This window comes from Euphorbia lathyris, chromosome 3, assembly GCF_963576675.1.
Source record: "Euphorbia lathyris chromosome 3, ddEupLath1.1, whole genome shotgun sequence".
Lineage (NCBI taxonomy): Eukaryota > Viridiplantae > Streptophyta > Magnoliopsida > Malpighiales > Euphorbiaceae > Euphorbia > Euphorbia lathyris.
Genome location: NC_088912.1, coordinates 11,524,275 through 11,536,629, shown reverse-complemented (window position 1 = coordinate 11,536,629; position 12,355 = coordinate 11,524,275). Strand labels below are relative to the sequence as shown.

The window sequence follows — 12,355 nt, the reverse complement described above, 5'->3', positions numbered from 1 at the left end:
GATGCCAGAATGTTTAGGATCCAATCCCTGAAAGTGAGAGAAAAACCAAAGGAATCCAACACAACCAAGAGGAAGTTCCAATCTAAAGTATCAAAAGCCTTACAAATATCAATTTTTAAGGCTATGTGTCCACCAAAACGTTTTCTGTCAAGCATATTAACTCCCTCAGAAGCTAAGACAATGCACTGATGAATGCTTCTACCTTTAAGGAAACCATACTGGTTGGGAAAGACAATCCTTGCTGCAATAACTGCAAGGTGATGTGGAAGAATTTTTGAGATGATTTTGAAACCAAAATTACTCATCACAATTGGATGAAAATTCTCAATTCTGTCAGCTTCAGCAACTTTAGGAATTAGAGCCATAATACTAGAGTTTAAACCAGGCAGGATGTAACCATGATCAAAGAAAGCCTAGACCATATTGCAAACATCCTTCCCTACAATAGCCCAAACGAAATGATAAAAAGTTCCCCCAAAACCATCAGGGCCAGGGGCACTGTCAGGATCCATGGAAAAAAGACTGTGTCTTTAATAACTTCAATGGAAGGTTTAGAAATTAATTCCTCATTTTCCAAAGAAGTTACTAAGTTCGGAATTACCTCATTAATTGGAGAAAGATCAATATGTTCTCTAGAACTATGAAAGAGATTAGAGAAATACTCAATTGCATGATCAGATAATCTTAACGTGTCAGAAGTGGGACCCCATCGCCGATCCTCAAAAGATGAATGTCGGCCCATGTCTTTCTAACTCTAGCAGACCTTTGGAAAAAACTAGTGTTCCTATCCCCCTCTTTAAGCCACTTAACACGACTTTGCTCTCTGTACATCATCTCCTGCCGAAGAAGTTGTAAATCAAGGTTGGAGCAGGCGGCAGAAGCAGCACTACTCAACTCTGGAGAATCTCCTTGCTCTGAAATTTTCTTTTGAATATCTGCAAGATGAACTTCTGCCAGGTGGATATTAGAATCAATTCTGCCTAACACGTTTTTATTCCAATCCCTGACAATAGCCCTAAGACTGCGAAGTTTATGATATAATAGTTATGTGGGATGGAGAGAGATGTGGGATGTTGTCCAATGATTTATGTTATTTTTCATTATTTATGTTATTACTGTTTTCCATGCGTTTTTTTTTCGCTTTTCACATTTTAATCGTTTTTCAAATTTTTACCAATTTTTGCATTTTTACTGTGTTTTCCGTTTTTCACGTTTTCCTTAAATAGTATATATTGAGTATTTGAATAATTATTACTTTTGAACTACAAAACAAATTATTCATTTTATCTTATTCCATCAACTAAACATAAGATTGTTTCTATTTTTTTTTGGCCTAAATCATATGCAACCCCTAAACTTGTCAATTTTAGTCATTTTGCCCCCTGAACTTACAGGACGATCTATTGCACCCTCAACTATTTAAAAGTGGTATTAGCAACCCTCTATTTTCATTATGACAAAAACAAAATGATACCAACATTAGTACAAGTTTCATGGAAGTATTGGAACCAGCCTGCATATATGTAACCTTATTTGCAGCTTGTTTTAGTAATGCACAAACCCTATATGCAATTTTTACAAGAGAACTTGTGTACTGTCTATACTAACCTCATTTGCAGCTTGTTTTAGTAGTGCATAACCCTTTTTATTATGACCTTGGTGCTTGTAATGAGAACAAGTCATAATTATTTCCGTTATAATGAAAACATGAGGTTGCTAATACCACTTTTAAATAGTTGAAGGGACAAGGTTGCTAATACCACTTTTAAATAGTTGAAGGGACAAATGGGTCGTCCCGTAAGTTCAAAGGGCAAAATGACTAAAAGTGACAAGTTCAGGGGGCTACGTATGGTTTAGGCCTTTTTTTCTATTCCTTGATAATACCTATTCTATTTCATTCCACGAATCAACGACACTCTAGTGGTTTAGATGGAAGCAATTATACCCTGATAGGCAACTTTTCTCTTATTGTGTGAAATGAGAATGGTTCCATTTAATCTTTCATGAAGGAAACAACAATATCTTGAAACCTTAAAAACTAACTTCGAATAAATAATTGACAAACTCACAGATTACATGACTTAATGAAATGAAATCACTTAAGCCTCAGGAAATTGAATTTAGCCACATTGTTGGTGTTTTTCTAGCCTGTTCTGAAGATCCATTTTCATGGTTTTCCATATCTGTTATCTTAATGAACTTGCTCAACTTCTTCCATCCACTGCTCCAAGTTGAATTATGTTTTTTATTTGTCAATTTATCAAACTGTCTCTGCAAATTCTCCATGTCATTTTGGAGCTCTACATACTTAGTCTTGACCGTTTCGAGTTTGTATTTGAGAGTGTTAATGTCCTTCTTGGCAGCTTCCCATCCTTCTTGAAACGATTGCGGAGTCCCTTCGAGTAGCGTTTTCCGACTTGGTACCATAGCCTGAAACTGCGATGGCTCTCCAGCTTCTTTCTGGGAATTTGTAGCCATTGCGTTGCTTATTTTCAGCTGTCCCGTAAACAGTACTTGCATAACAATCCTGAGAGGTAGCCTCTCATTTTGAGCAGCATGCATATAGGCATCATTTGATAGTTTTTGTAAGTCCATCACTCGACATAGGCGTTTCCTTTCGTGCTCGGGAAGTGTTGGATGAGCCTGCACAATTGTAAAATGATTCTGTTAGAATATGTAAATATCTTGTATATCAAAATGGACATTCATTTTGTGCAAGAAAAAGTCGCACGAGGACAGGTCTGGGTCTTCCATTTCGTTATCAAATTGCAGACATCTTCACCAAAGGGTTCCCACAAATTCTTTTCAATGATTTCCGAGATAGTCTAAGCATCCGGGAACCTCCAGCTTCGACTGCGGGAGCGTGTTATATATGTAAATATCTTGTATATCTTATTCTGTTATGTGAATATTTTTTGTATATTCTAGAGTGATCTTCTCATATTTTATAGCCTTAGTGATACGTTTGTTTTTTACAATAAATGTATGTACAGAACTCGAATTTAGTGCAAAGTAGAGCGACATTATGCTTGTACACCGTTCGATAAGTGTTTTTAACACTTTGATATCTAAAACAGAATGAAATTCAAGGGAATTACCTTTAGATAAGAATCAATTGCTCGATAAAGGCCATCGTCACAGGTTCTTGCGGATTCGGGCAAAGCTTCAGCGAGTACCTGAAATTTAGCAAGAGAAAGGTTTCTATCCTTGGAAACTTCAACTAGGTAACAATCAAGAAGCCTTGCTACTGTAATTTTAGCATTTGGATCAGAATATTCTGTCTGTTCTTGAACAAGGAAATGTTCCAAAAGCCTTTGAACAAGGTCTACATCATACATTGTTTCACTCTTATTGTAAGAAGGAATTAGAAGATCTGCTAGTGTTGCTTGTTCAAGCTGCATCCCTACTCGTTTTTCGAGTTCCGTAACCAATGCTGCTGCTACTTTTAACATGTTTGCCATCCGAAGAAGGTGAAGAAGGAAGCTGCAAGATACACTATCTTTCTGCGGCGGAATTATGCTGATTAAGCTCTCTATAATCGTTCGTTGATCTTTATTCTCAACGGATGTTAAGTCCGGAACAATCATATTTAGTCCGCCCCCCCAACTGCTACTGCTACTGCTACTGCTTCCTGCTACAGAAACAGAAACTCCCCCATCTTTGATCAAATCAGGAAGCCATTTGCCTGCATAGTGAGTTATTGCAGCTCCAATCAATTCAAACCTCATACCTTTTACTTTAATTGCAGAAATGACCCTAACAAAGTGATTAATCCCAAGGATTGAAACATCTTCAAACCACCAGTCAGGAGGAACAATCTGATTTCCATTCGGACTTGTGTAAGTCCATGTAACCCCTTTTAGATTAGCACAAGCTTTGGAAGCAATGGATTCACTGCATCTCCGCACAATCTGAAGGTTTTCTGCCCAAGGTGAGAGTTTTTCGCAGCTTTTTAGTACTGATATTGAATCTCTCCAAGATGATAACACTATATAGCTAAGAAAAGCTTCAGTTCTTAATATGAGATTGCGTTCTTCCAAATCTTCTGTCATTTCTAAGTACTCGGCTGCACATCTAATGCCGGAGATATTTCCTGATGTTAGATCAACTTCAATTCCATAACAGAACTTTGCTGCAACCACAAATGCTTCTGCTCCACCCGGAAGATCATCTAATTATACCTCGTTAAGGTCTCCGTCACGCCATCCGTATATTAGTCTGTTCATCTTTCCACTCCTGGAAAGCAATGGATACTTTTACAACAACATGGAAAACATGTCTCAGTCATGGAAAACTTTATTTCTAAATCATCCACAGGAAACTGAAATACCTTGTGCAAGTGGAAATTGACATCTCCAATTCTAACAAGAAAATCACTAGGAATTTCTGTTGCAACATACCTGCATAACAACAAAATCCCCATTTTCAAAACATGATTACAATTACAACTCTTTAATGGGAAGAACATACCAGGAGTGGCCTCTGAACTCAAATCCATCAGTTTTCACAGTATGTTCGGTTGAAGTAACAACTCCATTACCGTAATCCCGGCCTCCGTGGGATTCATTATCCGAATCCCACATGATTGCAAACTAAAAATTGGGTAGGATTTTCTGAGGAGAAAGTACCTGAAAGTGGGAGTTGAAGCATAGAAAAAGGAAAGAACAAGTGACCCACAGACAGAGAAGAGTACCAAAGGGAAGAATCCACCTGGGTACCCACCAATTAAATGAGTTAGAATAAATTAATAATGTATATCTAGAGACTGATCTATTATTTTAAAGAGTAATTAATTTATTAGTCCCTATATTTTGACAAAATACACTGTTTAGTCCCTGTATTTTCATAAACACATGGTAAGGTCCCTAACCTTTTTTTCAATGAACTGTTTAGTCATTCCTTCTATTTGTTAGATTTTTTTTACCGTTTATGACTTCGGAAATGACTAAATTACCTTTTACTATTTACCTTCAAACTTTAGAAGAGAAAATCCAATTTAAAAGAAGAAGCTATTTGTATGGAGAACAAGAAAAAAAAAAGACCCAATGCTTACGAATTTGAACGATTAAGAAGAAAATAAAAAAGAAGAACACTGAAAGTTGATTTCAGATGCATTAGAGTTTAAAGGAAAGGAAAAGAAGAACGCAAATCTAAATTGACTAACAAAATCTTCATGAGAGTCTAACGACAGGGACTAAACAGTTCACCAAGAAAAACGTTAGGGACTAAACAGTTCATCGTGAAAAAGGTTAGGGACTTTATCATGTGTTTTTGAAAATACAGGGACTAAACAATGTGTTTTGTCAAAATATAGGGACTAATAAATTAATTACCCTATTTTAAAGGCCTAATACACAAATAACCCCTGAACTTGTTCAAATGTTGTAACTGCTCCCTCCAATTTTCAATTGTAACAATTTACTTCTCAAATTTGTCCAATTGTAAAACATAACCCCTCAAACTTGTCCAATTGTAAACATAACCCCAAGTTGCTGACAAGGACCGCAATTGAAGAAACACGTAAAATACAAAATCTGCAACGTTCGTGGAGTGCGATAATCAAATCTTTGGCGTGATACGAATTCGGGGAAACGTTTTTACTGTTGCTTCAAGTATGGGGTAAAATAATTCTCAATTTGAGGTTATGTTTTACAATTGGACAAGTTTAAAGGGTAAGTTGTGACAATTAAAAGTTGAGGGAGGCAGTTGCAACATTTGGACAAATTCAAGGGTTATTTGTGTATTAGACCTATTTTAACAGCCTAGGCCTTCGGATTATACAAAATTTTGTATAGAATGAAAAAGTTAGCAACGGTTTTATTGTTAAAATACATTAAGATACGGTACAATATATGTGTTGTCTTCTATAAGGGATAATTACTAATCTAACCCAATCAAGGATCCCAATTTACATATCTAACCCACATTGCTTCCATTTTACCAAATTAGACATTTAAACCCATTTTGGACAAAACTACCCTTATTGTTATATAACAACCATCTCCTCCTTCCCTTTCATTTACTTTCACATTCTCACAGCAAAATTCATCAACTCAACCCAAGATCTAAGCACATTCATATCTCATTCAAGTTCATGTAAGTATCATTTGAGTGTTGAATGCACTCAAATGCGGTTCAGAAAATTCCCTTTTGAATATTACTTGTCGCATTTGAGCACATTCCATTCAAATGCGACAAGGTTTTTAAATGAGAACATAGAACACAATAGACTTACATAAATAAAACATAATATACAACAAAAAACATGCTATTACAATATCATTTGAAATCTAACAACCGTCCATGAAACAACTCAACTGCAAGGCGCAAACGGAAGAAAGTGCCATCCGTAGAGTTGTATGGATATACATATGAGTCATCATGCGGGAGATCATGTAATCCACTTAAGACTTGTGCGTTTATGCAAGTCCAAACACCAAGTCATTTGAGCCGGACATTTGTTGTGGCACCCCTGGAACTCTACTCCAAGTGATCATCTGTCTCACATTTTCACGTCCATCTACAAAATAGCCGCTCAATTCCATGACTCTAACAATGACTTGTAAGGGTGTTTGGAGGAACGCATCCAAAGGTTCCTCCTACATGTTTGAGATAAGGCTGTCATATATGTGCAGGTGCATAGACCGCAACTCTAACACTCCTAGGATCCAGTGCTCTTGCTTGTAGTTGATCGGAATGAACACTATTTTCACTGTGTGCCAAGGGCGAACAAAATTATCTGTATCACCTTTTACTCTTTGTACGAAATAGTCTTCACTATCCCACCCCGGTTCATTAAACCCCTTCATATACATGGCTTGGCCCATTAATCCAACAAAATCTGTATCAACTGTAGTCCATTCTGCATCCACCTCAGTTTGTACTGACTGTCGTCTCAGTAAATAGAACCAACCAGTGATATGCTGCAACAGTGATTATGTAAACCTTTAATACTATAGTAAAAGACACCTAATTACAAATGAAAAGGGAATATTGGATAGATTAATGTTACCTCATTGCATATATACATCCCATCGGCCCGAAGGGTATTGAAAAACTTTGGTTCAAGCAGGTACATATCTAAACCACCCAAACGTATTCCCTCAGTTGATTCAGGCCCGTTGAGCCACGCATCTAGCTCCTCTATCAAACATGCATATATTCGGTGGCGATGATCATCAACATTACAAATAACTGGTCTTTCCTCAAACCCGCCAATGTATTGGCCACAATATAAGGCTAATGGATCGGTGTACTGTAATGGATCGGTGAACGGTGAATTCAAATACTTGCTCATCTTAGGAACCCGTTTACTTTTTCCACCTGCTCTCCCTCTACCTCTAACTTTGCCTCCACCCCGGGTTGGAACTTTACCTCCTCGGGTTGGACCCTTATCTTCACCTTTCCCAGTCCCTCTACCCCTCATTGGACCTTTATCTTCTTTTATGGCAACCACCTACAAAAGGAAAAACATGGTAATGAGCTTATCTCCTTGAAGCTTTCAGGTAATAGCCTGTCGCATTGGAGGTGAATGCGCTCCAATGCGACAAGCATTCAGGTAATAGCATGTCGCATTGGAGGTGAATGCGCTCCAATGCGACAAGTATTCAGGTAATAGCCTGTCGCATTGGAGGTGAATGCGCTCCAATGCGACAAGCATTCAGGTAATAGCTTATCGCATTCCATTTGAATGCGCTCCAATGCGACAAGCTTTCAGGTAATAGCTTGTCGCATTTGAGCGCATTCCATAACAAAATGCGACCCAGAGATACGATTTCATGTATAAATTCAACCAACTTCTACCTTTTGGACTTCTTGGACTTGCTGCAACTTTGGTGCAACCTCTTTTGGCACTTCATGGACAACCTCCCCTACTTGGGAAACTTCCTCAGGAACAGAATCATCAAGATGGACAACTTCATCGGGCACAGAATCGTCTAATACGACAATAACACTCTGGACCTCCTCTCGATTTCCACCCCTATTAACCTCATCGCCCTCCTTTTGAACGTTTGCCTCCTTCTGAATGTTTCCATCTTTACTTGACTCCTCCTGAACCATAACAGCTGCCTCTTGCTCCTTTCCATCTTTACTTGACTCCTCCTGAACCATAACATCTGCCTCTTGCTCCTTTCCATATTTACTTGGCTCCTCTTGGACCATGCCTACCTCCTCCCGAACAATACTGGTCTCAGCCTCCTCATTCTCCCGATTAGTATTGGGTCGACCCATCGCCTTTAAGTCTTTTATATCCCCCTCAATCAATGATACTCGTTCCTCTAGGCTGCCCAACCTACTACCGACCTTGCTAAATCCTCCCTTGCACCACCTATGATGCCTATTAAGCACATCCATCAGAACTTTCTGAAGTTGATTTATCTCGGTCGTTTGTGACCGTGATGCAATGATATATCTATCAACTTCATCATCCCCTTCCTCATCATCTTCAGCTCCCTCACCACCCTCTTCATCATCACCTCCCTCTTCCACATGTCCCTTCTCACCATCACCCTCCTGATAGGGGTCAAAAACCCCTATCTTTGGGTACGGTTTTAGAACGGTTTTTAGCGTTATTTAGTTAATAAGCGAGCATTTCTCGCATTTAAATGCTTTTGTGTGAGTTAGTTAGGAATTGGAAACGTTTTATTTATTTTTTCGTTGTTTAGGCTCGTTTTACGACCAATTTAGGCAATTACGGCCAAAATAGCATGCATAGTATAATTCCGTTATCTTTTGAAGCTAATTGGTCCATCAAAAGTCGCACCAAACGAAGCGTTTGCTCAAAATAAGCGATTGGCGGGTCAATTTAGCCTTTGGACTAATGTTATCTGGAGTTTCTGTACATGCGCAGGTATAAGTTCGGACGAAAAAGGCATCGACGGCAGTCGGCAAGCACACGGGGGCATACCGGGCAAGAATGCTCGATGAGCGGGCCTCCGTAGGCCATGCCTGCTCGCCAAGCAGGCCCCTGGAGGCCTACTCGTCGAGCAGGCCGCCAGAGGCCTGCTCGCCGCGAGCAGCGCCTGCTCGCCGAGCAGCTCGCCCTGCTCGGCGAGCAGACCTGCGAGAATTGGTCAAAAAGACCAATTCCGCCCCCATGATGCCACGACGGACCCCACGACTTCCTACCTGCATAAGGACACGACAATAGGTCAAAAAGAGGGCCGAGCCACGCCTATAAATAGAGTTTTTCCAATGTAAATTAGTATCTTTCATTTATTTGTAAATTACTTTAGCTTTCCCCTTGTAATTCCTCTCCATCTCCTCCATATCCTTCAAACCTCCATTGAAGCTCCTTCAATGCTTTTCTCGAGGAATTATCAAGGTTCGTCCTTAAGATTAGGTCGCCGGCTGCAGAGTAAACAGGTTCCCTGAAAGGGATTTTTGTATCTCCTTTTATCTTTCCTTGTTTGTACTCTTTGATACAGTTGTCGAACCTAGCTTATTGTATCTTGTGACATTGTTCTTCGCCTTTAATAATAATTTAGCTCTTATTTTGTTCTATGATTATTTGTCTAATCTCTGTCTTACGCTTTATTCAATTGGTTTAACTCATTCAAAAGCCCCAAAATCTAGTAGGCACATATTGCGAGCTGAATCTGACCTAGTCAGAGCCTAGGAGATTGACAACCTCTTAGTTGATTAAGCGCCAATTTACTGAGCCTTAGACCTAGTTTCGGCCTTAGGGAATCACGCGCTAGGAACCTCAAGAGGGTAAGTAGGGTTAATCGCCTTGAATACAAGTGACTCAGATTAGGTTTTTACTCAATAGACCTAACAATCTATCTTCGTTATTATCGTTCATACCATGTTCCTTCGGGTAATTGCATCTAGTGAAAGATCAATTAGGAGTAGTTTAACTTAATTAGGGGTAGAGTAGCTTAATTAGGCATAGAATAACTTAGTTAGAATCAGATAACTTAGTTAGGATTAGTATAATTCAACCTAGGAGTAGATTAACTTAATCAAACAAACTCAAAACCCCCTAAGCCTAGATAACTCCTGAAACCAAGTAGCTCGATACTTGCAGAAATAAATCCTGTGGACGATAACCTGGACTTAACCAGAAATTTATTACTTGATAACGACGGGGTACACTTATCCCTTAGTGAGTCTTCATCCCAACTTAGGTGAGGGCGCATCAAGTTTTTAGCGCCGTTGCCGGGGATTTATTTCTTCTGCAATATCGAACCAAAGGTCGATTTGTTAGTTTAGGCATTCATTGTGAATACCTTTGTTTATATCATTTATACTTGTCAACAATAACTATACTTGTTTATACTTATACTTGTTCACACCATTGTCTATAATTTATACTTACACTTGTTGATATACTATTACTTCAACTCTGTAACATTACTTGTACTTATAAAATCATTTCTCCAGCAATTATGGACAACAGAGCTTCAAATCCATCCATGAACACAAAAATGGATTTCCTTATGGCTTCATACAGCCGTAATAGCCAACCAAGGACACCATTTTGCGAGAGATGTGGCCAGAATCACCCCGGTGAGGTATGCCGCGTTAACTACGACATACCTAAAGGTGAGAATGTAAGTTACATGGGTAATCATCAAAGGTATAATTCTGAATCCCCAACTTACAACTATTACGATCAGGAGGATACACGATATCCACCGGTGCCCTACATGGCACCCATGAATACCCTTCCATACCCCCATTCTGACTCTGATTTTTATGGCAGGCAAACGGAACGTTCAGAAGGAATAATGATCCTCTTACGAGAGATATCCGTCCAACTGGCAGCCAACGAGGAGGCATGCAGGGCCCTGAGCAACCAGCTTGCCGCAATCAGACAAGAAGAAAGGGAATGCCAAGAGGCGTTCCTCTTACAAGAGGAGGCAATTTAAGCCATCGCCCTAAGGAGTGGCAAGGAAGTGGACACACTCGTGACACCTCCATCGCAAACACATCCGTCACCTCAGGTAAGTAGGGAACCGGAAGTGGTAAGCAACCCCGGTCCCGCATCTGAAACTCCAGCTCCTGAAATAGCTGTAGAAAAAGTAGTTAGGCCTTATGCACCAAAACTACCATTTCCTCAAAAACAGAAAAAGGCCAACTTAGATAAGAAATTCGCTCGGTTTTCGGAAATCCTTAGTAGATTAGAAATCAATATTCCATTAATGGAAGCACTAGAGGAAATGCCAAACTATGCAAAATTTCTTAAAGACATGTTGTCAAAGAAGAAAAAGTTTGGGGAAAACGAGATAGTGGCCTTAACAGAGCAATGCTCGGCCATAATCACCCATAAATTGCCCCCCAAACTAAAAGATCAAGGGAGCTTTACCATCCCGTGTAGGATAGGCAACATGCACATAGATAGGGTATTATGCGATTTAGGAGCAAGTATTAATCTTATGCCTTTATCAATTTTCAGGAAATTGGGACTCGGAGAGCCTAAACCAACAAACATGACACTGCAGCTAGCGGATAGGTCGATCGCACGGCCTAGAGGCATAGTTGAAGATGTATTGGTGAAGGTAGACAAACTGATCTTCCCGGTCGATTTTGTGGTCCTCGACATGGAAGAAGATGACTCCGTCACCATTCTTCTTGGGAGACCGTTCCTTGCAACCGGTAGGACACTGATAGACGTCCATGGAGGTAAATTGGTCCTAAGGGTGCAGGACGAAGAGGTAACATTTAACGTTTATGAGTCTATGAAATTTCCTCAAGAACGCTCCAAAAGTTGTAACTTTGTAGATGCGCTAATAGATGAATGTATTGAGGAAGTTGACCTTAACATGAGAAATACCTCTTTAGAACTCGGTCTAGGTGGTGAGGGATGTGAAAACTCGAATGAACCATTTGAAGATCTCCCACTTGAAAAATGTTATTAGGTCAAGGGTAGAAAAGAGGATCTTGATCGCGAGATCAAACCTAAACCCAAAACCTTGTTAGAGGAACCTCCAGAATTGGAGCTTAAGCCCTTGCCCAACAATCTGAAATATGTTTTTCTTCAACCTCCCACAGATTTACCCGTTATTATTTCTTCTTTGTTGACAGTTGAACAGGAAGAAGAATTGGTGGAGGTGCTGATGCAACATAAAGGGGCCTTTGGATGGTCAATCCACGACATCAAAGGCATCGACCCCAAAATCTCCACGCATAGGATTTTCCTTGAGGAAGAGATCAAGCCATCTGCCCAACCTCAACGACGGCTCAACCCTAACATGAAAGAGGTGGTAAAATCCGAGGTTATAAAACTCCTCAACGCAGGTATCATCTTTCCGATTTCTGATAGCCAATGGGTAAGCCCGGTTCAATGCGTGCCCAAAAAGGGGGGAACGACGGTAATGGAAAACGAAAAGGGGGAATTAATCCCAACTAG

General features: G+C 39.7%; 1 protein-coding gene across 4 annotated transcripts; it reads right to left on the bottom strand.

Annotated features, from left to right (window-relative positions):
* Positions 1–1,988: 1,988 nt before the first annotated feature.
* On the bottom strand, positions 1,989–4,603 carry LOC136223596 (root phototropism protein 3-like). Of its 4 annotated transcripts, none has more exons than XM_066011688.1 (4): positions 4,471–4,603; positions 4,331–4,400; positions 3,099–4,253; positions 1,989–2,643 (listed from the first exon to the last, which is right to left on the bottom strand). In XM_066011688.1, exons 3-4 carry the CDS (start codon positions 4,050–4,052, stop codon positions 2,107–2,109), a joined length of 1,491 nt encoding a protein of 496 aa, XP_065867760.1. In that variant the 5' UTR covers positions 4,053–4,253; positions 4,331–4,400; positions 4,471–4,603; the 3' UTR covers positions 1,989–2,106. The 4 variants fall into 4 exon arrangements, with proteins under 4 accessions (XP_065867760.1, XP_065867763.1, XP_065867762.1 ...); XM_066011691.1 differs by having other exon boundaries at positions 3,099–4,236; XM_066011690.1 differs by having other exon boundaries at positions 3,099–4,236; positions 4,331–4,603.
* Between the last annotated feature and the right edge of the window lie 7,752 nt (positions 4,604–12,355).

Coding starts and splice junctions, on each gene's coding strand:
- LOC136223596 (XM_066011690.1), bottom strand. CDS start 4,052: ATGACAGAAGATTTGGAAGAACGCAATCTCATATTAAGAACTGAAGCT. Junction 2,644..3,098: donor CAATTGATTCTTATCTAAAG/GTAATTCCCTTG, acceptor ACAATTGTGCAG/GCTCATCCAACACTTCCCGA.